Raw genomic sequence first — 27659 nt, 5'->3', positions numbered from 1 at the left:
TATTAATTCTCTGCTTTTCACGCTTCAGTATCTATACTGTGGGTAACTCAAAGCCAAGTGCTATGAAAAAATATGAATAAAATCATAAATCTTTTTTGAAAAATAAAATACTCCATAATACCAAGCATGTTTGGAATTGAAGCCAAGGAAGGCACATGCTGCTGCTGGAAAATATTTGTCCTTTTAATGAGGTGCCAGATAACTCAGCATCTGACTGAGAGTTGGCTGGGGGGAGAGACGGGGACAGTCTTCCTAGAACACTCCAGCAGCCTCCTATTGTGTGGTTGCTGATTTAGTGGGGGCACTTGAGAACAGACACGTTGCATTAGCATATGGGCTACAATGTGCCTTTACTCAGAAGTTCCATTTCATTTGGAGTCATTGTGTTTAGCAAACATCTTCATGAAAACCCTACAATTCTGTGCTACAGAGTAGAGTACATGACTACTGCTATGAGCATATTCCTTCCTATTGCAGAGCCTCCAGTGGATTTATAATCCTACCAAAGTGCAAACATATCCCTAAACTGAATCATGCCAAAGTTGAATAGTTATTCATTTGGCAAACCCAACAGTTTTAAAGTTCAGCTTTCTCCAACTTAAACAACTAATCTATAAACTTAAAAAATCCTACTTGTGCCATTAAGAATATGAGGAATTTCGAATTGCTGGAACTGTAAGTCTTATCATGACTTGGGGAATTCTGTAATTTAAATCTTCATGAATTTATTTTCCTCCTGACTGGCAAAATCCAACATCATTTTTGCTTATTTTTCAAATTTAGGTTCAACTTCTCTACTTAAATGAAACCCAAAAATGTAAAGATAATTCATTTACCTTATCTTGCTTTGCATATGCACGGAAAGACTATTTCTATGTCTATTCATATATGATTGAATGTGTGAATATATGTGTTTGAGTACATCAAGTTGTATGTTTATTTTAATATAGTTAAAACCTAAACTTTTCTTACCCTGGAAACTTGAGAATTCTCAAATTAAATCAGTTGGTAAATTAGACACCATGGCAGATGCAAATATACTTAGTACTACTTTTCTTACTGGGGTCACTTGAGCATCCAAGCCAACTTAATCAGTTAACAAACTAGACATTACGACAGATTGAAATAAAATATTTTCAGTCTCAAAGTACTCTAGTTTTGGAGACAAAGTAATGTTGACCAGTTAAAGAATAATTGGAATATGCTATAATCAGAGATGAGAGAGGCATAGAGAGAGAAAGAGTTTAAACTGATTTTAAAGACTGGATTTATGGAGGAGAATGGACAAGCAAAAGAAAGAAGTGTATGCAAACATCTTGAAGGAACATAGCATGGAGTATATGCATCTGTTTTTCAAGTAAATTAAAGGAGATCAAGTACTTAGAATGGTATCTGGCATATAATAAGACATCAGTAAGTGCTTTGTGTGAAAGATGTTCTTAAGTTTGTTACTGTTGAGTATTGCTAAATGTTCCCTGAGAAGAGAACCTATGTCATTTGTTTATTTGTTTATTTATTATATTAAAGTAAATAATTATCAGCTGATTGAAATACAGTAACGGTTAGTCACTTTTCCTTCCTTAGTAGTTATTACAGCTGTCACAAGGATATAGTATAATTATGCTTCTTTGGTATATCATCTTCTGTGTGTCCCAGTAAAGGAACTGGCCAATCCTATCTGGTTGAGCTCATTTTAGAAAACACCTCTTTCTTGGCTCAGTAACAAAAGTCTGAATTACATAAGCAATGTTGAGTGGGTGTGCATCAATGCAATTAATCTTAGTTATTTCATTTGTTTAATATTTTGGTATTTTAGTGGATTTAAGGCTGAAATGTTTTTTCTTTTTGAAATACTTTTTCATTTAGTGAAGGTCATGGCAGAATTTCCAGAGTGGCATGTACAAATAGTTGGCATCTGTTTAAATTGTTTTGATGGATTGCATGATAAATATTTAAAAAGAACATATTATTTTGGGGGGCACCTGGGTGGCTCAGTTGGTTAAGCCTCTGACTTTTGATTTTGGCTCAGGTCATGATCTCACAGTTTGTGAGTTCTAGCCCTGCATTGAACTCTGCACTGACATTGTGAAACCTGCTTGGGATTCTCTCTGTCCCCATCTTTGTCTGCTCCTCTCCCCCAAAATAAATAAATAAACTTAAAAAAAGAAGAACATATTATTATTTTTACTTCTCACTGTAGAAAATGAAATAAGTGTATTTTAGAGGTCAAACTGTTGTTCTAGGAGTTATTAATGGATTGGATACAGCTTCAGATGGCCCATGATATCATCTGTGGTCTGATAATCTTCCTTATAACTGCCCTTTTCAGAAGTAAAAACCCATTGTTAAATCATGTCTGCAGGTGCTTTATATTTAATATCCATTTATCTACTTGTGCTTTGATATAAGGGAAACTCTTATAACAGCAATTCCCTTTTAAAACCTAACAAAGCCATAAAATCATAGAATTCTAGAGCTGGAAGGGCAGCAATTATCTTCCATAATCCCTTCATTTTGTTTGTGAAGAAAGTGAAGCCTGTGGAAATATCTTACTTGCTTAAGACCATCATAATTAAAACAGACTGGAACTGAGGTTTTCTGTTTCACAACTTTCTACAAATTAGAGATGCTTGTAATAGTGATAGTATATAAATTAAGAGCACGTGACTTAAACATCTTGACAGAGACCACCATAAATAAGTAACTATTTTAGGTTGAGTGACCTTATTTAAATAGGCTAGGATCTTGTTTTACTATTAAAGGGAAACACCAAATAAAACATGCCTCAAAGCCTATTTATGCCTTTCACTCAATATTTACTTGACTCTGGCAAGTCATGATGCCTCCAGCTCCGTAATATCAGACAGTAGTTAAAAATATTTTTTTAATGTTTATTTTTTATTTTCGAGAGAGAGAGAGAGAGAGAGAGAGAACGCACCCAAGCAGGGGAGGGGCAGAGAGAGAGGGAAAACACAGAATCTGAAGCATGCTCCAGACTCTGAGCTTTCAGCCCAGAGCCCTACACGGGGCTCAAACTCACAAGCCATGAGATCATGATCTGAGCCGAAGTTGGACACTTAACCGACTGAGCCACCCAGGTACCCTCAGACAGGAATTTTTAAAAGAAAATTGCCAATATTATATATAAACCCTCTTTGCTTAACCTTGTCACCAGTTAGAAAAGTGTCTGCACCTGCAGCCATCCTAACCCTGGCCCACGCCTCTGTCTACGGCTAATCGTCTACCTGTGCCATAGATCTCAGTGCCTTTCTACTTCATCATTATCCTTTTGCCTTCAACCTCTCCCTTTGTACCTGCTCTCCCCTTTTCACAGACTTATTCAAGTCTATTCCTATTTGGAACAACAGATATCTTTATTCATCATCTGTTGCTTTTTCTCTCTATAGATTTTATTCTCTTGCCTCTTTTTCTGTAGAACTAAATTTCACGAAGACATTGCCTCCATATGCTACCTCCATTTCAGTAGTTCAAATGCATCCCTCAGACAGTACTGAGGGGTAAAATTGTAGTTAGTGGAATGAATAATATAGTGTTGAAAAGTAAACTATTTAATAAAAAACAATGAATTAAAAACAACTCCCTATAATAAATATATGAATAAAGTTAGTAGCATAGACTAGGAGTTAAGTATCATACAATAATTAAATATTGTATTTAAAATAGACTCTTACAGGGGAACCATCTTGTGAATAAGCTACTCAATATCATTATGGCAAGATACAGAATAAGACACTACTCCCTTGCTTAATTAATTTGCTCTTTAAAGTCCTTCTGATTAGTGAAAAGGCCTTAGTGAGAAAATATTTTCATTAATTTTCATGGAGAGAATATGATTAGTTTCATCCTATCCCATGGTATTCAACAATTTTCCTAAATTAAGAAAGTATCCATTGAAAACAAGCTCACAATAATAACATGATAAAAATAGTTTGTATGTACAATGCAATGTAATGAAGGTTTACTATAATTCCTCAAGGAAGAAGGGATGAATTAATGGTGGACAATGGTTGTGGAAGGAAGGTGTGTGGGAATCATTCTTTGGAAGGAATCTCCTTTCTGCACCATTCTTTTCATCAGTCTTTGGAATTTTTAGAAATTCATGGCTATCTTTCATTCAAAATTTTCACTTAAAAATAGAGCTATAGGAATTTCCTGATATATATTGAAATTTATATTGAGGAAGTTCTTTGAAGAGCTAAACAATTTTGATAAAGAAAAATAGAGAATTTAAACTAAGTGATTTTAAGACAGCGTGGTATAGGGATAAATACTAAAGACCAATGGAATGTAATAGTCCAGAAATACTCCATGCAATATATATATATGCTCAAGCAATTTTTAGATTACAGTGCCTTATTAACTCAGTGAGGGAAAATATAATATTTTTAACAATTAATGCTGAATATTTTAACATACATGTGGGAAAAATAATCTGGACCCTAACTCCTGCCATATATTTAAAAAACCTCATATTGGAACTTGGAGCTACATATAAAATTTAAATATATACAGTTTTTAGGAGAAATGATAAGAGAATAATCTGTGTGACCAGAGGCTAAGCAAAGATTTCTTAGAACACACACAAAAACCCACAACATAAAATAAATAAATTGGAGAGCATCAAACTTAAAAAGCTTTGCTCTTTAAAAGACACTATTCAGAAAATAAAACTACATGCCTCAGCGTTGGAGGAAATATTTGCAAAGCATATATCAGGTGTAGAATTTGTTTTTAGAATATATAAATAACTCTTACACACCAGTAAGGGGGGAAACAACCAGATAAAGTTATAAGATTTGACCAAATCACAAAAAAAGTTATATGAATGGAAAATAAACACATGAAAAGATGCTCCACTTTATCAGTTATTAGGGAAATGTAAATCAAAACTGTAATAAGATACCATGACACTCCCACTAAAATGGCTAGAATAAGAAAACCAAAAACAAAATCCTGACAATAGGAAGTTTTGGCAAGAATACAGAGCATCTGGAACTCTTATACACTGCTATGGAGAATACAAAATATGTCAGCCATTTTGGTAAACAACTTGGGAATTTCTTATGTAGTTATACACTTACCAAATGACTCAGTTATCCCAGTCCTAGGTATTAACCCCAAGACAAAGGAAAACATGTGTTCTTACAAATATTGTTTTATACTTGGATGTTTGTTTTAGTTTCATTCATAGTCACCAAACCCCCAAACAACCCAAATGTTTATCAGCTAGTTAATGGATAAATTGTGGTGGATTCATTCCATGGAACACCACTCAGAGATAACAATAAAACTGTTCATACACATGGTAACATGGCATTATTCTCAAAAGCATTATGCTGAGTAAAAGACTCCATATGTGAAAGACTGCATGCTATATTATTTTATTCATAGTAAGTTTTAGAAAAGACAAAATTATAATGACAAGAAGCAGGTCAGTGGTGGCCAGGAACTAGTTGAGGGAGAAAGGATTTATTGCTGAAAGACAAGAGCGAACTCTTTGGGGTGATGGAAATATCTTATATCTTGATTGTGGTGATGTTATAGAACTTTACACTAGTCAGCTTAAAGTTTGTGACTTTTAATATGCTCTTTTTTATTTCAGGTATGCTGATTTTTACAATGGCGCTAGAACACAAGCATTAATTTCATATAGACCATAGTACTCAACAAAAGGATAAGATTATAAAACTTCTAGAAGAACAGGAAAATAGTACAATAGAATAGAGAAAGCCCTTAGATTGAATGTAAATGGGGAAAATTGATAATTTGACTTTATCAGTATTAAAAACTTCTCACAAAACACTTTGAATAAACTGAATAGGCAAGTCACAAACTGGGGGAACTGTATCTAGCAAAGAACTTGTATCAATATTAGGAAATGCTTACAAAAATTAGTAATGAAAATACAAACAACTTGATTAAAAATGTTTAATATGCGTGATGAAACAGTTCATAAAACATCAAAGACAATAGATGACAAGGTTCTCAACATTACTGTTGTCAGGGAAATGTAAACTGAAACCACAATTTGATACCATTTTATACTTTATAAAATGTCAAAAGTTAAAAAAAAAAACCTGACAATACCAAATGCTGGTGACAATTTGCTACTGGAGTTCTCATATATTGCTGGTTGGCATATAACCTAGTAAAATCACTATGGAAAACTGCTTGGCGGTTTCTTTTAAATTTAAATGTACTGTGATTATATTAAGAAATTTCACTCTTAAGTAATTCCTCAGAGAAATAAACACACACACACACACACACACACACACACATATATATATAAATGTAAATGTATATATATATAAATAGTCATTATAAATATATATATTTATAAATTTATATATAAATAAACATATATATATATATTAATATTACTTTTGAGAGAGAGAGAGAGAGAGAGAGAGAGAGAGAGAGAGAAAGCAGGGGAGGGGCAGAGAGAGAGAGAGACAGAGGATCCGAAGCAGGCTGTGTGCTTATTAGCCTTACTTGGGGTTTGAACTCATTAACTGTGAGATCACGACCTGAGCTGAAATTGGATGCTTAACTGACTGAGCCACCCAGGTGCCCCAAGAAGTAAACACATTTGAAGTCACAAAAACTTGTACAAAATATTTCTAGCAATGATATTTATAATGCCCCCAAATGTTAACTCAATTGTCTATCAGTAGGAGAAAGGATAAATGAGTTTTGATATATTTATAAATGGGATATTTCTCACACTAAAAAGAAAAAACTGTTGATAGATGTGACAAAACAGATGGAACTCTGACATTAAGCTGCACAAAAGAAGCTAGACACAAGAGAACATATTATGTAATTGCACATATATGAAACTCATAAATACATTTAGTGATAGAAATTATTGTTTACAAATTTTATTGGTGACTTAATTTCTTTACTGGAATCTGGGGGGAGGGAGAGAGAGAATCTTAAGCAGGTTCCATGCTCAGTGTGGAGCCTGACGCAGGGCTTGATCTCATGACGCTGGGATCATGACTTGAGCCGAAATCAAGAGTTGGACACCCAACCAACTGAGCCACCCAGGTGCCCTATAATTTTTCATTTTTGAATCTATTGACTTCACTAAGATATGGTCATTATGGATTACTCTTTGCTGGACCAGACTATGTGTTTTCATTCCTCATCAGTATTCTTTTATTTCTGGAAAATTGTCTTAAATTATACCTTTAGATATTTGCCCTTTATATTAATGCTTTTCCATTTTTCCTTTCTTTTTCAAAGATAGTAATTATATGTTGCCCATTTTCCTTATTTATCATTTCTATAATCCCTTTAAACTGTTCATTTCCAAATGCTTGCTTTATGTAAGTCTGTATCCTAATATGTTTCTAGCATCATCAGTTTTCCCTTTTGCTGCTTGCAGTTTGGCTTTTATTTCTATGTTTTTACTTTGTGATTCCATTTCTTTACTAAACTTGGCCAATTGACACATTCATGCTTTATCTTCTTTTGTCGTTTTATAATAGTCATTCATTTGACAGATATTTATTGAGTCTCTACTGCCATGTATTAAGTACTGTTCTCTCAATTGTGTCTTTCCTAGATGATCTTATTTTATAGAAGTCATCTTTCTCTCTCTCTAAACACACACACACACACACACACACACACACACACACACACAATTTAATAGCAATGTGCTTGATTAAAATTTTTATCTAGTCTCATGATAGTATTTCTCTAGTGGTGTTCCTTGACCTTCCTTTCTTCCATCCTCCCTCTCTCCTCCCTCCCTGCCTTGCTTCCTTGCTTCCTTCCTTCCTTCCTTGCATAGATCTTGTGTTCTTTCTTTTGTGATTCATATTCATCTCTGAGTGAAGGGAGTTCTTCCTGGCTGGTTATTTGTTGGAGGTTTATATGAGGGTGGAGTCAGGACTTTGTTTTAGGAATAAAAGAAATTTTTCTTTTGTCATAGGGTTTGGTATTTGAATGATTTCTTTTAGACTTTATTTCTTCTCAGCTAATCTAGCCGAGCAATCTCTGCATTGCTGTTTTTATTTTGAATTGTACATGGGAATATACTCTAATCTTTTTAGTACTTAGGGTCTCCAAAGATGTTAATTTCATCCTGTAGCCTCCTCAAACCAAGCTTGTACCTCTGTAAATTTCTGGAGACTCTTCTTTTCAAAGCTCGCTAATGACCACCTAATTTTTCTGCTTAATAATCACTGCTCAGTCCTTATTTTTCTTGACCTCTCTGTATCATAAGACCATGTCTATTGTGCTTCCTCTTTAAAGCTTCTTACACCCTTGGTTTCTGTGCCTGTTGTCTCCTTAGTTTCTTCCTAATATTTTTGAGAAATCCTTTGGTCTTATTACTCTCCTTTTTTCAAGATCCTATTCCCTTCAAATTATTTTCTTATTGGGTCAAGAAGACATTTTCTAGAGTGCAGAGTTGAACATTTTGATCCCCTGCTTATAATTCTTCAAAAACATCTACTTTCATTCTATGTGGAATATAGTCCATACCATTTAGCATTACATTAAAATGCCAACGTGTTCTGCATCTTACACATCTTCCCAGTTGTATTTTCTACTACTCTTCATCCTATAGATCCTATTCTTTGGAGCCATACCGACTAGATATAGTTCACCAAATATACCGTAATGCCGAATGTCTCTGTGATGTTTCTTCTAGCTGGATTAATTTTCCAGCTGTTTTTCTTTGGTGAAGTCTATTCATTCTTCCAAACCATGCACTGGTATAAAACCAAGGCCCTCTTATTTGTGCTATTCAGTTCCTTCCAGGAGTTTCTTCTGTACATAATACATAATGCTCATTAACTGCCCACTCAGCAGTGCAGTGCCCTAGAAGGTGAGCTCTTTGGCAGCCATATTGGGTGCCTTCTGTTGTTAGCAGTGCCTGTCAAATACTAGATTTATACCTCTTCTTTTCTTTAAAAAATTTTCTTTTCTCTAAATAAATGAATGGTTGTCTCATAAGATCTAGGCTTGAGACCATTGTCTCATTTCCTATAAGACACTTAAAAACTAATGGAACAGGAAAACTTGCAGATAGAAATTATGGACTCTGAGGTACTTTTCTCTACTTTTCTCTCTGTTCAGTCTTACTTAGTATAGTCTTAGATTTAATAAGCTTAACAATGATAATGGTTTTTGTTTTATTATCATCCAGGCAAGGATAAAAAATAAAATAATAATACTACCTCAAATCATCAATAATATTTCGCTAAGAAGTAAATGGGAAGACCTGTGTAAACTTTGCATTGTGTTTGAAGTCTGTTCACGTTTTTATAAAAATTGGATCTACATTCCCATGATATTTGTGTGTTTTATATACGTATCATTTCTAATTTTTTTAAATGTTTATTTATTTATTTATTTATTTTCAACGTTTTTTATTTATTTTTGGGACAGAGAGAGACAGAGCATGAACGGGGGAGGGGCAGAGAGAGAGGGAGACACAGAATCGGAAACAGGCTCCAGGCTCTGAGCCCTCAGCCCAGAGCCCGACGCGGGGCTCGAACTCACGGACCGCGAGATCGTGACCTGGCTGAAGTCGGACGCTTAACCGACTGCGCCACCCAGGCGCCCCAAATGTTTATTTATTTTTGAGACAGAGACAGAGCATCAGCAGAGGAGGGGTAGAGAGAGAGAGGGAGACACAGAATCCAAGGCAGGCTCCAGGCTCTGAGCTGTCAGCACAGAGCCTGATGCGGGGCTTAAACTCACGAGCTGTGAGATCATGACCTGAGCCGAAGTCAGACGCCCAACTGACTGAGCCACCCAGGCGCCCCTTGTATATGGATAATTTCTACAACACAGTTAATAGAACAACCATGAAACTTTTTAATCTGGATTGGCTGTTGTTAGGACAATGACACATTTATAGTGACAATCTGTAAAGTACAGATAAGGCCAAAAGACTTTTTGTGACCCAGATGTTATTTAGCTTTAAGATAAAAGAGAAATAAATATTGCTTCTTTTTCACTAATTATAGAGGGAAAGCATTCTATATTATATTAACAATTAGATAATAATTAATCAGAATTTGTTATTATAATCATACATAAATGGATTATAGAGGATTTAGGATTAATGGCATTTCAGACATTATATTGTTTCTTCATGTTAAGATTATCGTTTTGTGATGATTATGTTTACCTTGTCAGAATCATCTTGACCCCATGCTCAGATCCCTGGAGACTGTCTTTGCCCAGTGAAGCAGTTGTTATGTTCTCTTGGTAATAAGAAAATTCAGACATAAATAGCTCTAAAGCAGAATTATATAAGGTCGTGTTATTTTAGTTATGTTTTTTTTTTTAAAGGAAGGAGGTTAAAAGTGGGCATCTTTGTGGTAAGGTGGAGAGAGACTTAATGGAAGTATTTTGATGGGATTGTGATTCAACAAATCATTTAATGAAGACCTGCTATGTACAAGACCCTTCCAGGCACCACTCACTATTTCATTTAGTCCTCACAATAGCCCTGTGAGATGGGAAGTATTGTGCCTGTTTTTATAAATGTACCACAGAGTTGGAATCTCAACCTAGAATTTTTTTAATTCACTTTCAGAGAGCTTTCCTTTATATAACAACTGGGATGCATTGGATATAGTTTATACTGGAGAATCTGCAAATGCCTGTCACTAATACCAGAAATATACTGCTTACGTCATCCAAAAGGATGCAACATTTTAACCTTTTAAAAGATTGAGGGGCACCTGAGTGGCTCAGTTGGTTAAGTGTTTGACTTCAGCTCAGGTTATGATCTCGTGGTTCGTGAGTTCGAGCCCCGTGTCGGGCTCTGTGCTGATAGCTTGGAGCCTGGAATCTGCTTCAAATTCTGTGTCTCCTTCTCTTTGCCCATCTCCCACTCACGCTCTGTCTGTCTCTGTCTCTCAAAAATGGATAAACGTTAAAAAAATTTAAATATTGATCATATATGATTGCAGCCATATCAGGAATATATACGGCAAATAATTGTTTTTCATCAATAGAAGCGTAAGATTGGAAGGACCAAATGACTTATTAAAGATCTCATAGCCACTAATAGGGCTCTTATTGGTGGCTAATCTTATTGGTGGCTAAAGATCAGTGAGAGAACATCTTGTTTTGTTTGGAATTATGTTTTCCTTTACCCTTATGGTAAAATTTTACTTACTGTGTTAGAGTGTGGTTCAAGTTTACCTTCTCTGTGAAGTCTTTTCTTGTCTTTCTAGACAGAATTCTGTAACCTTCCTGTGTGCTGCTGCTGTGCATTGTAAGTACCTCTGTAATATAATTAGTTATATGAACTGTCCATTCTCACTCTACTCTACTTAGGCTCTGCAATCTTTGAGGACAGAGGTCTTGCCTTTTCATCTGTGTATTCTCAGTACCCTTAGTAGTGCTCAGTGAATGACTGTTGTATTAATGAATGCATATATGAATGCCTGAGTACATGAATATATGAATTCATAAATAAATTGCTTGGTGCTGAAGCATTGTGTGTGTGTGTGTGTGTGTGTGTGTGTGTGTGTGTGTGTGTGTGTGTTAGCATGCTCTCTAATGTATGAATAAGTTTTTGCCAAAAACAGTACAAAAACAAGACAAAACAAAACAAAAGCCTTCAATTTAGAGGCAACACAAGAAGGCATGATAGTGGAACAGACTGTGGACCAAATCTAGATTACTGGAATTTTAATATGAGTTATGCTACTCACTAAGTGAATGCCAAGTCAGTATTTATAGGGCTCTTTATTTCATCTGCAAGTTTAGAGAATCACACATGGCAAAGTTACAAAGATGGTACTTGAATAAAGTTTGGAAAACACTGTTCTAAGGCATTTTATGGGAGTATCGTAGGGAATACTGTAGTGGTTTTCAAGCTTTTCTTTTTAAGGGGTAGAACATCTTGTCAAATAAAATCTTCAAAGAGCCTCAGAATGTGAAATAGATAAAAATTGAGATTTTGTGGCTGTAAAGCGTCTTTGTCCTCTAATTCCTGCTTCTTCTGTTCTCTGACCTCTTATATGTCAGATGTGCCAAATGTTTTTCAAATTCATGAGTGAGTCCATTCTTAGGGTGAGGTCTAATTCTACATCTTTAAAAATAAACAAGATGGGCATCTGGGTGGCTCAGTTGGTTAAGTGTCCAACTCTTGATTTGGCTCAGGTCATGATCTCAGGGTTAGTGGGATTGAGCCCCATGTCAGGCTCTGTGCTGATAGCACGGAGCCTGTTTGGGATTCTCTCTCTCTCCCTCTCTGCCCCTTCCCTGCTCATGCTCTCTCTTTCTCTCCCAAAATAAATAAATAAAAATTAAAAAAAGAATTTAAATATAAACAAGGAAATTACAGTTTCTGAATATAAAGATACTTGGAGACCAATAACACATGTTTCCTTATGTTCTTTTCTGCTATATCAAAACAATATTACACAGCACTCTGGTGTCACCAAATTAGTTTCAGACTTCCGCTTGTGAGATTTTTTTTCATATGCCCACCGAGATCTGGATCCCTGACCTCTTAGGGAGTTCGGGACAGATTGGCTCTGATTGGGTGTCTGCTTCTAAGTGGGCAGTAATCGTTGGCAGAATTAATACCTAATTAATTCAGTAAAATCAGCAAGTGTAATATCATTAATTCATTTGGGGTACTGGTTAGATTCCTCATTTTTTGGACTTTCCTCATAGGAAGTCTATAATGATGTAGTATTTATATTTCTGAGAAAGGAGCACACAGAAGTTCTGTGTGTTTTTTTGCTCAAAATAACAATGAACTGTTGCACTTTATGCTTTCAGTCTTCTCCCCAAGTAAAGAAAACAAGTAAATTGATGATTGGTGTCTGGGATCTTTGGGCCTAAAAAGAAGACATTGATCAAAATCCTATCTATCTCCCACATGTCCCATGAGACATGTTTGAAAAGCATTATATTGCTGGACAATTTTTAAAAGCCTGGGGATGTAGCCCTTGTGAATGAAAATCAAGAGTCTTCTGTATTAACTTAAAATAATTTTAGATATTGAAGCAAAGACAACTCAGAAAAAGAAAATACTTGTGAATTCTTGTTCAAGTGTAAGAGAAAACAGACGCAAATTAGTATGCCTTTTTAGTTATGTTTTATACACATAGTCTAAGTTTTCCAATTTATTTTAAATCTGTATGAGATTACATAAAAGAGTAGCTTTTCATAGGCTCCATATGTTCTGAAAACAATAGAATCTTTTTTTTTTTTGCTTCATTATTTAAAAAATTATCTGGTTCCTTTCTTGTCCTGAAATTCTACTTTTATTCCTACTTATCCTCTGTATCATGGTCCTGACTCATCTTGATTTGCTCTTGTTCTTTGAGAAACAATGCTTGTTTGCCTCTTTCAAGAGACAGTGGAGGATAATGGTTAATTGCATGAACTCTGCAGGCACAGTGCTGCGTGTGAATCTTGTCTCTGTCCTTTCCTACATGAGTGTGCTTGGACGAGTCATTTACCCTTTCAATGCTTCAGAATTCTTAACCTGTGCAATGGAGACCAAGCTAGTTGTGAGGATTATATGTGGTAATATATTCAGGGACTATAGAATAGTGCTTACCACAAAACTATTAGTATTCTTACACATATGCCCACTGAGATCTGGATCCCTGACCTCTGAGTAAGAATATGTATTCTATCAATATTGGTTATTTGTTAGGTGATATTGGTAGTTTGCCAGGCATTCTGGTTCTATCTCTTGCTGCCTCCTATCTTCTGCTTTTGGATTGTCATACTTCTAGTGTTTTAGGGAGAAGCATAGGGCATATATATTTTATTCAAACATTTTTTAGTAAGTATTGTTCAACACAGGGAATGCAATGACTAGCAATATTCACTGTGAGCTTCTGAGTGGTACAAAACTGTGCATCCTTAAAAATAAATATATAATTACGATAAATACCGTGAATAAGAAAAAAGTAATGACATGGCAAGACCTTGTGACAAGCGGGGTAAGTCAGTAAAAGCTTTTCTGGGAAAAAGATATTTAAGCTGAAGTCTGAGGAATGAGTTAGCCAGGCAAAACTGAAGAAGTGTTACAGTGCAGAAAAAGTCCTGAGGCAAGGGAGGCATGTTGGATAAACCCCAAATGCAATTTGGCTAAAGAAAAATGAGATCAAGGGCACAGTGATACGGGATTAGGTAGGGAAGCCAGTGGAAGCCAACATAAGAAGGTGTGGCTGAAAAGGCAAAGAAAAGACCAGATCTGTAGGGACTTGTATGTAATATTAGGATTTTGGATTATCCTAAATGTAACAAGAAGCCATGAAGAATGTAGATCAGGAAAGTAATATAAGGAATTCTGGATTTTTAGAAGATCAGTTTGGAGAATAGATGGAGAGGAGTAAGGCTCCTTTCTTTGTTCTTTAGTTATAGTACTTATAAAAGAACTGTTACCTCCTCTGTGAAGCTTTCCTTATAATTTTTGCCTGTAGAGGTGACCTTCACTCATTTGTTCACCTAATGAACCCACTGTGCTGTGAACCTAACACATACCAAGGACACCGTAGGTATTGTAGAATGAGGAATCATTTATTCATCCTTCTGAAGACAAGACCGTGGGCCCTTTAAAGTCAAGGAAGTCATTTAGCTCCTAGTTTCAGGCTGTTTGGAAGCTAGACACTCACGCTGTGGGGATGGTCTTTTTATCCTTTGTTGTGAAGAAACGGTGCATCTAGATTTTAGGTATTTTTCAGAAGCATATGATCCATATGTAGTTGTTGATTTATGTGTGCCTGGGCGAGGAGGAGTTCAGGATCTTCCTACGCCGTCAACTTGTGGAAGACCATTAAGGCATTATTTATATAAGTAGAAACATGGGAATAGTTCGTCACTTTCTCTCTGTTCTGTTAGTGTGGGAAATTAATAACATTCATCCAAACAAATTGTACACTAAGAATTTTTTCTTTTCTGTCAACATGTGTACTGATTTCAAGTTTGTATCCTATTAGTAATTTACCGAGAACACATTTTATAGTAGAAGTTGATTTTAAATGGTTGTTCAGGAGACACATTTTACTCAGGGCAGCATTTAGCCTAGCTACTTTGCAGTCTGATGACTATTAAAAGAATTCCATTATCTCTTTGTTACTTATTATTCTCTCAGGTTAAGCTAATGATTTAAGTTCATATTAATTCTTAATACTTTCTAATTTTTATCTCAAAAGTCCTTGATGCTTTTTGCCTATTTAAACAAACTGATTTTCTCTCCCAGAAATGCTTATGTCTAACTGTTGGGTGCTTATGTCTTAAGAAGTTTTACATGGAAAATGTCTTTTCTTATTACATACACATTTTTTTTTCTCAAATTTGTCTGCTCTCCATTATTTTCATCCCACTACAATTTTTTTTTTTTTAATTTTTTTTTCAACATTTTTTATTTATTTTTGGGACAGAGAGAGACAGAGCATGAACGGGGGAGGGGCAGTGAGAGAGGGAGACACAGAATCGGAAACAGGCTCCAGGCTCCGAGCCATCAGCCCAGAGCCTGACGCGGGGCTCGAACTCACGGACCGTGAGATCGTGACCTGGCTGAAGTCGGACGCTTAACCGACTGCGCCACCCAGGCGCCCCAACATCCCACTACAATTTTTAAGAGGAGGCACATTCTCCTCTGTTTATCTTCCCTATAGTCAAATCCAAAAGCAATTGTAATTGAGTGCAGTAGTCCTAAGTTTCTGAAAGTGTGATGAGACCAGTGGATGCAGACTCAAGAGATTAGTTTTATACTTTATGTATGTATGTATACTTTATTCTTTATGTATGAATTCTGGAAATTTTAATCTATTTGTTGACTCTAGAGAATTTATTTTTATAGGTTTTGTTTTCTTCCACTAGTTTCCTAGAATTTCATTAGATTCATAAAGTTTATGGATAATTATAATGCAACCTCTTGATGATTGAAGACATCAAAGGTCCAGAGCTAGGGAGTGTTAACCTTAAAATTAAAAGCTATTTTATCTGCAAAAATTTGGAAACAGCAGAGAACTGCAATTCAGGACATGCAAGCTACGGCAAAACCATAAGCAAGTCAAACAAGGGAGAGGAATGTTATTTTATGGAGACAAAGGAGAAAGTTGGGAGGGGTTGTTTTAAATGCAAGTCCATTGGAGAAAAGCAGGAGTTAAGGCTGTTTCTCACTGGATGAGTTGCAGGGGTAGCCAATTTCTTATAGGAGATGAAATGCACATCTTTCCCTATGGGAACTTGTAATTAATGATTCTTTCTTGGTAATAATTCTTCTGTTGGAGTCTATAATTGACAATCTTCCTATAATTGACATTTGAGTGATATGTTCCCACTTTGGCCTCCTAGCTCCTTTTTACTGAGGTTTCCCTTTATTAATTTTCACAGTGGATTAGTATAGTGAGGTGGTTATGGGTGTCTGGAAGGAGATAACAATTCAGACTCCTCTTTGTCCAGCATTTCTTCCCCAAATGCATACTACATTAGATGCTAGACTTTATGCTGGTTATTTTTAAAAATTCAAACACTAATTGGTTTAGTACAAAGGATCTTAGATATTTGTACTTTATGACTCAGTAAAAATTTCAAAGAATCAGGAGACTGATAGAGTTGCCAAAGTTTAATTTTTCTTAGGTGAGGCCATTGAGAAACAAAAGAAAGAAATGCTTTTGCCCTATTACATTATCATCATTTCATGGAAAGAAATTTTAACATCTGAAAGAATGATGAGTAGTGCTTTTACTGTTAATCTACAAATGGCAACTATAATCCAAAATAGAGGACTAAAGCCATCAAAATATTTGACATTCTCTATGGAGAGCTATATACAAAAGTGGTCAGTCAACTCCTTGAGACAGGTAGCAGATGGGTTCTGATACCTACCATTACTCCAACAACCTCCCAGTGCTCATATAACCAGTCTGGGTGGGGAAAGGATGGATGTGGAGAAGTTTTGGAGAAGTGTTATTGGCCTACTGAAGATGAAAAACTACTTGTAGAAATCAGGGATATCTTCCATAAAAGGAAGCTTAGCTTCTGTATCCCTTAGATTCTAATTAGGAAAACAAAACAAAAGGGATTTAATACAAGAAACTGATTACACAGGTATTGGATGATGAACAAAAGGGGTCAGCCAGGTAACCCAAAGAATAGTGAAGCAGCCTCCATTCCTAGTCAAGGGGGAAAATGGTGTTATGAGATCTAGGCATGCAAAAGAGGGTTCACTCCTATAGGAGCTAGAACCACCAAGGGGTCACTCTGAAGAGTGAGTAGATATTTGATGGGGGGTATTGTGCCAGTGGTTCTGGGTCTGCCAGAAGGGAGTGCCAAAGTAGTCTCTACTCTTGGAATGAGGAAGAAAGTCTCTTTTCTCCAATACTCTTCCATCCTCCTACTAGTGACTCCCATTGTCAGCACTTAAAGGAAGCCAGCTGTGAAGAGAAGGTATAAATGTAGTTTGCAAAGTCTCAGCCCCAGCATTACAGAACAGAATTTAGAATGATTGGCTTGGGGCTGAAAGACATTAATAAGTGACTGACGTAGTATCTCATTTCTCCATTGGTCACTTATGCAGAATACATTCTGATCTGCTCTATGTGACTTCTTGAGCAAGAGAGAAAGAGAAATGGGGAGAGACAGCTGGGCAGGAGGAAGAGATCACAGGAGAGCACCCTATGCCCTCACCATTTGGTGCCACAAGGATGCTGGAGCTTATTCTGGATCAAGTGCACTGTGGCCTTAGCCATCTTGTCAGTACTTCATTCAGCACTTGAGTGCAATGACAGACTATAACTAAATGCTCTGCTAAGTAAAAAGACTTTTGCTCCTTTTAATTAATTCTTCTCTGCTGCAATGTGAAAGAAATTGGAACCTAAAGAGCGGGGAGGGAAGAGGAATAAAAGAGTAGACCATTCCATCTTCACACTCCAATTCCTAAACACTGGCCACTGAAGTGGCTCCACAGAGCCTGGCCATTGAGCAAGGAAAGGAGAAGGAGATGTGATTTAAAGCAGTTATGAGTTGCAGTAATGGACTCAGTCTGAACTGATGTTAAGGAAGAGGAAATGGATGTGACATTGCAGATGGAAAGCAGTGGTTAGAGAAAAATTAAAACCATGACGTATCTGGGCTCTACTGAGTTCAGAATGTTCAATGAATCAGTTACACAGAAATCAAAACCAAGCTTTTTGAACAACATCTCAGTATAAAGGGCAATCTTTAAATTGGAAAAAAAAAAGCTTGCTTAAAAACTCTAAATATTACTCTTATTTTTCTCATTTCTTCATGGTTTGGCCTAGCATGTATCCATGATGTAGGCTTTTAGAGTGATTACCATTATTCATTGAAATTTTTATCAGCAAGGGATTACTAGTATCAATAGCTATAACCTATGAAAAGAGAAATTCACACTAGTGCTATAGCAGCCAACGTCCTTCTCCTCATTTTAGCTTTCAAATCTCTGTGGAGAAAGGAGGAAGAAGGAAAGGTGAAATTATATGAACACTGTAATCTTGAACATAAGAGGATGTTATGAAAGAATAGTATATGTTTAAAAGCATCTTTTAGGTGGTAAAATACAAAAACCATAGGAAATCTATTAAAATGTGCCAGAAGTGTAATTTATAGTCATCATACTTACTCATCACCTTAGAAATTCTTAGAAATATTTTGTTTTAATAAAACATATGGTATTCTATGTATTGAGAACAAACTCAATGAGTAGGACCTTTCCTACTCATTGGTAGGAAGAATAATGGGTAATGGAAGAATAATCTCAAATTAAGAGAACTTGACTTCTTATCTACATTTACCTTAAATTGGAGGCAGTTAAAAACTTCAGTATCTTTTAAAAAGTACTTCTTTTTGTCCTTACATGATCAGGGAGCATGGTTCCAGAAAACTGATCAACTTAACTTGTATTTCCATCATCAGAAATGAAATAAAAATCATTTCATTCACGTCTACCTTGAAAAGATGTGAATAAGACCCAATCAGCTGCATAGGGATAGGTTAAGGCTTGGTTTTAGAAGCAAAATTTTCTGGTCTGAACCAACATGAGTGTGACTTTGGGCATACTTCATTGCTGTTCCAAGACTTGATTTCCTCACCTGTCATTATTCTTGTGCCCATCTCATTTGGTTGGCTGCTCTTATGAGACATATTTGAAATCATGTATTTGCTTAAACTGGCATAGCTTCTCAATCTATGTGAGCCTAAATGAAAGGCAACTGACACTAACAATCAGCAATAAAATGGTTTGTACAACCCCTTTTCTCCTATGTATATGTATTGTGTGTGTGTGTGTATATAATATGTAATTTGTATTATATATTATATAATGTATAAAATGTATTATATATATTACATATAATTGTATACAATAAATATTATTTTTAAAATTAGAAAAAATGTTTATTTACATTTGAGAAAGACAGAGACAGAATGCAAGTGGGTTAGGGGCAGAGAGAGAGGGAGACACAGATCCGAAGCAGGATCCAGGCTCCGAGCTGTCAGCACAGAGCCTGACATGGGGCTTGAACCCAGGAGCTGTGAGATCATGACCTGAGCCACCCAGGTGCCCGGGTATAAAATATATATTATATATAATGTGTTAAATTATATTATGTGCTATTATATAATAATACTATAATACTATAAAATAATATAATATTAACATATTACAACATTTCTCGGATCTCCCAAATAGAATCACTATTACCATCAAAGAGTGATGCCAGGAGTGCCTGGGTGACTCAGTCTGTTAAACATCTGACTCTTGGTTTCGGCTCAGGTCATGATTTCACAGTTCATGTGTTCAAGCCCCACATCGGGCTCTGTGCTGACAGTGTGGAGCCTGCTTGGATTCTGTTTCCCTCTCTCTCTGCCCCTCCCCTGCTCGTTCTCTCTCTCTCTCTCTCAAAATAAATAAACATAAACTTAAAAAAAAAGGGTAATGACATAAAAGTATTTCTGCCCCACAAAAGCCACTTGAGATAATGCCTGCTGACCTTTCTAAAAGCCATAAAGCCATTTTATTATTTTTTTTAATTAAAAAAATTTTTTTTTAACGTTTTATTTATTTTTGAGACAGGGAGAGACAGAGCATGAATAGGGGAGGGTCAGAGAGAGGGAGACACAGAATCTGAAACAGGCTCCAGGCTCTGAGCTGTCAGCACAGAGCCCGACGCAGGGCTCGAACTCACGGACCATGAGATCACGACCTGAGCTGAAGTCGGCCGCTTAACCGACCGAGCCACCCAGGCGCCCCCATAAAAGCCATTTTACAACTCCCATTTACTCATTCATTCTTTGAGCAATTATTTATTGAGAACTTGCTTTGTGTTCATCACTGTACTAGGCACTGAGGAGGCATATTTTAAAATTGCCCTCTAGCTTTGTAAAGTTTTTGGATCAAATCTGTTGTCAGGGTCCTAGCAGGAAATAGATTGCACTTTCAATGGGATGAAAGAGAGATCTATTTAATGGAGGTACTATTTACATACTATTTACTATGTGGTCAGGGCTGAGAATAAGCAGACAGGGAAGGATGAAGCACCACAAGGCTAGCCACAGTCCTACATCTGAAGGTCAAGTGGAAATAGTAGTTAATGGAACCAAGGGAACTTAGAAGACACGTGCCTACAGAGCTGTGACGTAGGGTAGAAGACTGTAGCCACTGCTATGCCATAGCCAGCAGGAGAAATCCCTCTTTCTTCTTGCCTCCCACCCACTGCCTCTGCTTCCCATTGGCTGAACACACCCAGGAGTCAGAGGGCTAGAGAGCCCATGGACAATAGTCCCAGAGCACCAGCCTCCAAGAGCACAGGATGGAAAAGGTGGAGGGGTGAATCTCGATTGGAAAATAAAGAGTATCCAGAAAACATCTCTCTTCTTGTTTTTCTTGTTTTATATAACAGATATTGTGTTTTATTTCTGAATAAAAAGTAAAATATTTTTAATATATAACATTTGGAAAACTGCCTTGTAATTTGAGATCCTGCTTTTTCCTAACCAGGTCATCCTCTCAGTTAGAGGCACATAAATGTATCCAATAAGCTCTCACACTCAAAGTGTCATAAAATATAAATTTATTTCCATGGCTTAGACTTCTTAAAAGTACTCTTGCTTGCCAGATGATCTACTGATGTTACCCTGGAACATTTTGTTTTCTTCCTGTCATAAATTTCCTTAGCATGGCATCTTTCACACCCTTAGTATATTAAATTCCTTTCCATATTTTTGCACACCATGTTGTTCTTAATTATCCCCAGAATTAACAAATTCTACTTGTTATTTAAGGCTAAAAAGAATCCTCATTTCCTTCCCAAAGCCTTCCCTGTAACCCAACACCAACTATTTCTTTATTTCAAAGAAGAGTTTTATTTACACGTATGACTTTACGTTCAATTATATTCTTTGATTTATTAGCTTTACAAATATTTTTGAACAACTACTAAGTACACATTTAATACGTGTAAATTTTTCCTTTCAAAGTAGAAGTTTTGAGGGCCATATTTGCTTTGAGCTTCCTTCCTTCCTTCCTTCCTTCCTTCCTTCCTTCCTTCCTTCCTTCCTTCCTTCCTTCCTTCCTTCCTTCCTATTTCTTTATTAGATTTATTTTAGAGAGAGAGAGCCAGTGGGGGAGAGGAGCAGAGGGAGAGAGAGAGAATCTTAAGCAGGCTCCATCCTCAGTGCAGATCAAACCCAGAGTGGGTTTGATCCCATGACGCTGGGATCATGACCTGAGCCGAAATAAAGAGTTGGATGCTCAACTGACTGAACCACCCAGGTATCCCTGAACTTCATTTTTTAAAAATCATTATTTTATTTGAGTATAGTTGATACACGATGTTACATTAGCTTCATGTGTACAACATAGTGATTCAACTTCTCTATATGTTATGCTATCTCACCATAAGTGTAGCTGTCACACATACAATGCTATTATAATATCATTGACTATATATTCTATGCTGTGTCTTTGTTCCCATGCCTTATTCCTTTCATACCTGAAATCCTATATCTCCCACTCCCCTTCACCCGTTTTACCCATTCCTGCACCCTCCTTCTCTTGGGCAACTGTTGGTTTGTTCTCTGTACTTACAGATCTAATTCTACTTGTTTTTTTATTCATTTGTTTTGTTTTTTAGATTCCACACAAGAGTGAAATCATATGGCTTTGTCTTTCTCAGTGTGACTTATCTCACTTAGCGTAATACCCTCCAGGTCCGTCCATGTTGTTGCGAATGGCAAGATCTAACCCTTTTTTAAATGGCTGCATAATATTCTATCATCTATATACACCACATCTTCCTTATTCATTTGTCTATCAGTGGACCCTATGTTTATTACAGCATTATTATTTTTTTAAATGTTTATTTATTTATTTTGAGAGATAGAGCAAGCAGGGAAGGGGCAAAGAGAGTGGGAGAGAGAGAATCCCAAGCAGGCATAGAGCCCAATGCGGGGCTCAAACTCAACGAACCACAAAATCTTGAGCTGAGATGAAATCGAGTTAGACACTTAACCAACTGAGTCACCCAGGTGCCCCTATTGCAGCTTTATTTACAATAGCCAAGATATGGAAGCAACCTAAGTACACATTTAGCTTCATTTGGATTCTGTCATACTTTGCACAAGTCTGAGAAGGTATAGTTAAGGTCTTCATTTCTGCTGGGGAAACTTGATCATTGCCCCTGCCTGCTGAAGATGTCCCTGCTGTAGATTTCTACTCCAGTTGCACCTTTTTTTTTTTTTTAATTTTTTTTTTCAACGTTTTTTATTTATTTTTGGGACAGAGAGAGACAGAGCATGAACGGGGGAGGGGCAGAGAGAGAGGGAGACACAGAATCGGAAACAGGCTCCAGGCTCCGAGCCATCAGCCCAGAGCCTGACGCGGGGCTCGAACTCACGGACCGCGAGATCGTGACCTGGCTGAAGTCGGACGCTTAACCGACTGCGCCACCCAGGCGCCCCCAGTTGCACCTATTTTTAAGTGCAATTCCTACCAAGCAAAATGGATGTAGGATAGAAAGTAAATTTTGCTTCATAGATTTTTCCTACTAATTAGGTATGTGAAGCAATTTGTTAGAGATCACTTTGGTATTCTTATTTTCTTTCCAGACCCACACTCTACTAATTATGATTTTGTTTTGAAATTGACTGCAAATAACATTTGCATCTTGACAGCCCAGATGCTAAACTTACAGTCATGTGTGTTTCATTTTGCACCATGATATGACATGATACTGCATGTATTTTGTTAACTGTGAAAATTCAGTTGACACTTTCCAAATAGATATTTAAGAGACCACATAATTTATCAACTACCTACAGCCTAAGACTTAACAGATCCTAGCCTATCACTGTTTCTTAGTTTCTTCATCCCAGATAAGTAGATATCCTTTACCTCCCCACAAGATGTCCCCCCAAATATATGGCACAGTAAGTTTTGTAGAAATAAAATAACTTTAAAAATAAGTTAATATTCTTACGTATTTTGTGGGTTATTTTATGTGTATATATAAAATACATATATTAATATATATGACATATATTATTATATAGTGCATATTATAATATATACTATATATAATATATAAAATATGTATAAATCAATTTTTGGATCATAAAATAATACATCACAAGAAATTTGGGAAATATGGAAAGGAAAGAAAAACCTTATAACCCTTACATGATGTCCACTGTTACCATGTTGCACAGCTTTACTTTAGTATTTTTCTATGCTTTTATTTTTACAGAATTATAATAATTGGGTACATCTACTTCTGTATCCTGAATATAAAACTTAAATCTTGAATCTTGCTTTTTTTTTAAACTTAGGAGTATAAGCTTTTATTTTTTCCGGATTCTACCTTATAGAAGCACTTGAGATTAAAGATCACTCTGTGATAAAATATGTTTGTTTTTGTCTACTTTTGTTATGTGTCAAGGAAACTTTGAGTAAAAGCTCTAAATTCTGGCTACTCCTGTTTGGCCAGCATTCTAAAAGTTCAATAACTGCAATAATTCCTTGGTGTATGTGAGGAAGTTCTTTTCCTTGGCATATTGAATCAACCCCCTGAAAAACCTATGGGATTCTCTCCCAGAACACTTACAAAGGCAAAGTTTCTCCTTCCCCCACTCTCTTATCCACTCTGTCACTTCTGCTGCCGACTTCTGCATAATATAGTCAAATTATGTGTTAGAAATTCAACCCTGGTTTCCTGGGTGATGGTACAATGCCACTACTTAGTATTCCTAGTCACATAGCTACAATTCCATCACGCTCTTAATCTATATATATCTTCATGTTCGAGAAGCAGACTTTTCAATCAGGCATGTATTAAGAGTTTAAATGTACAGAGTGAAAAAAATGTAGGAGCTTCTTGAAGTCAGCAATGATGCGGGACATTTTTTTTTTACCAAGATTTTGAAAGACCACCGTATGGCCTAACGCTTCTTGGATTCAATGATTTCTATAGTGTATCTTTTCCAGTTCAGTTCTGCAAACAGAATTCTTTATATTCTCTTATAGACTATTGAATGCCTGAACTTTAAATTGGGGCCTTTTTTGAAAGCCTGGGTTTTCAAAATGAGAGGTTAGTTTTCCTTTGGAGTTGCAAAACCAGGGTGTACCCTTAAATTTTGATAATGTTATTGAGGTTCTTTGTTTCTGAAGTGGCTTAATGATCTACACAAAACAAATATCATAAACTACAGTGTTTCTTCTTCCAAGTGGCCAGGTTTGTGTGATTTAAACCAGGGAATTGTAGCTCTAACTATCCATTGCTAAAATTTTCTGTGGTAAATACTTGCTTATGTGTTTATACATATGAGAGGTTTAAACTGATGGTAAAATTGAAATTAAGATTTTTTTTGTCATGTATATTTTCTGTATTGGTTTGTTTTTCTTTCCTTTTCTTTTTTTGACCATAATATCAAAGCCATATGTTCCTTAAATTCTAAATCTGCCATGTTTTAAGCTGTGTTACCTTGACTCAATTATTTTTCTGATCATTTGTTCCCTCATTAGGAAAAAAATGAAAATAATCCCGCAGATTGTTATGGAGGTTAAATGAAACATTGTATGAGAAAGTATAAAGCCCTTCACAAACACATATTATTTCTATATTCTTAATGATCATGGATTATTTGGTAGCCTAAGTGTTACCCTCTATTCTTTTCTCTCCTTCTGAGAAGCTTTGCACTGATTTCTTGGATTTTTGTATTTTGTGAACCTCTTTTTCCACATTTCAGATTAATTGGCTTGGAAAATTATGATACTTACTTATACACATACATTATATACACTCAAAAGTTAGTTTGGAGAATACAAATAAGCCACGTATTTGTATTCAGCTAAGGGTACTGAGCTCTTTTTGTGTGTGTGTATCTCTTTTTTTTTTCCCTGTAGGTCTTAAAAATTGTCAGCAAAACTGTGCCGGATAAGAGACATTCTAAGAGGGGATATTTTTCACCTCTATAATGAAGAAAAGCAGGAGTGTGATGGCAGTGACGGCTGATGATGTAAGTTCTAAAAGTCAGAGTTGCTCGATTCTATCCACTTTTTGTCTGCTCAATGAAGTCAGTCTATAATTTTATTCAAAGGTCAGGCTAGGCTGTTTAACAGCACCACTTTGTCACTAATTATTCCTGTGACCCAGGCATTGCCAGCACCTGGTGCCAGAATTCTGCAAAGTAGACAACAGGAACACTGCCCTCTCTGCAGCTTGGAGACGGGCTCAGCTTCATGGTTGAATTCACAAAACCCCCAATCTCTGATGGATGCCTACATTCCAACTCTTGCAAACTCCTCTTTCTACACTGCTTGCATGATCAGTTTCCTGATGACTTTCTTACCCATCATTACTCAGGCACAGCTAATCTTTGAGAGTCACCTCCTATGGTGGGGTCTTTGACAACTGCTTGTAAGAAGCCTGTGATGTATGCATCCTGTAGATCTTGGCTACTCAAATGTGATCCTCAGAGCAGTGGCATTAGCATTGCCTGGGTGTTTATTAGAAATGCAGAGTCTTAAGCCACATCTTAGACCAACAAATCAGACTGTATTTTAACAAGATCCCAGGGTGACTAGATACATTCATTCTTTCAGAAACCCTGCTCCAGGTTATCTGAAGAAGTCTGTAAACTTACCATTTCATAACTTTGCATCATGGGCGGCTGAGATTAATTATCTCCTTTGCTTTCAATTGCCCAGTCTCCTGTTAGTGTGACTTTAATTGTCCAGGTTTTACTCAGTTTCTGATTGTAATTGAGTTAAAAATAATATGCCGACTAATATGATGTGCAGAAGGAAAGGAGGGAGGTAGGAAAAAAAAGTATTTTTCCTTGCTTTCTGTAATACCTCATCTTGTGGTTAAGCTCCTGTTTCAACAGATGGGGGACGGGCTGGAAGGAACTTGAATCTGCCAATTACTGTAAAAGTCTGTCTTTTGGGTAAATGCCCTGTCTTTCAGGATTTCTCCCCGTTCTTACTTCTTCCCTTGCCCATGGCATTGGGCAAAGGGACTAAGCATTAATTAACATTATGGTAAAAGATGTGCGGTATTGTCCTTGTCTTGTATGGTCCCCTTTCCACTAATATCCACTATTGTTCAGTTGAGGAACAGCTGATTTTCCCAGGTCTTTGGTGTCAAGTCTCTGTCCTTGGTCCATTGCTGATTAAGCATGTGACAGGTGTATGAAGTGATGACTGCTTTCAGCGTGGGCAGTATACCTTCTTAGTGCACTGTGAGTTTGACCTTCTCCCCCCACTGCGTGAACTCCTCTCAGCGGGGACTCTGTTTGTTTAAAAGCTTTGCTTTCTGTCCTACACTTACCTTGGGGCTGCTTACCCTATGGACTTCTGGTCCCTTTGCCACATGTTGAAGCAAATCCCATAGCAGGCAAGCAGAAGCTAATTCTCAGCTTCTTTCTGTGTCCCTGTAGGTGCTTGTGGGAACTTCTTGGACCCACAGGTGCAGAAGGAGACTTAGCTGTGCTGTAAGGCTCTTGCCCACCAAAACATACCTTTTCGCCATTGCAATTTCTACTCTTGGTTAGCGTTCTAGTTTCATCACCTGTGATAATATTTCCTTTCTTTATTTCCCCCTTCTCTGCTCCTTGACTACAAGGGAACTTCCCTTAACTCATATTCTAAGTTCTCAGTACCCATGGTAAAAAGTGATGTTCAGACTTCCATGCTCTACTCTGGACATCTAAAGGGACACTTTGGGAGTTCAGAAATCATTTTTCCTAAAAACAAATAAAAACACACAAAAAAACCCACCTTGGGATTGTCTTTTAATACTATTTGTATACTGTGTGCTCCAAGATTCTATTTTTTGGAAGAATAAAACAAAGCAATGCATTCTGTCTATAAAAGATGGACAATGATTCTTTCCTTACAGTAATAATCCCAATCCTCCCTTGAGGCAGTCGGTTGCCACAGTCAGAAGACAAAAGATGGAGATTGTTGCATACAAGAACGTGCAAAAAAGAAAAGCACACTCAAAGAATATTAAACCTACCAGAGTGGATAATTATTACCTAATTTGCAGTGTCCAACATGCACTAGCCACACATGACTCTTAAGCACCAGTCTGAATGGCAATGTGCTGTAAGTGTAAAAATAGATCTTGGATTTTGAATATATAATAGTACAAATATAA

General features: G+C 36.5%; 1 protein-coding gene across 2 annotated transcripts in view; it reads left to right on the top strand.

Annotated features, from left to right (window-relative positions):
* The window catches only part of PDE4B (phosphodiesterase 4B), a 528592-nt gene that overhangs the window by 72544 nt on the left and 428389 nt on the right, over window positions 1-27659 (top strand). For both annotated transcript variants that reach the window (XM_058717087.1, XM_058717086.1), the window contains exon 2: window positions 25403-25515. In XM_058717087.1, the coding sequence (XP_058573070.1) occupies window positions 25474-25515 (42 nt within the window). In that variant the 5' untranslated portion in view covers window positions 25403-25473. The remainder of the gene's footprint in view (window positions 1-25402; window positions 25516-27659) is intronic.

Source organism: Neofelis nebulosa, chromosome 2, assembly GCF_028018385.1.
Source record: "Neofelis nebulosa isolate mNeoNeb1 chromosome 2, mNeoNeb1.pri, whole genome shotgun sequence".
Classification (NCBI taxonomy): domain Eukaryota; kingdom Metazoa; phylum Chordata; class Mammalia; order Carnivora; family Felidae; genus Neofelis; species Neofelis nebulosa.
Note: the sequence above shows the minus strand (reverse complement) of the source record. Positions and strands in the feature narration are given on the sequence as shown.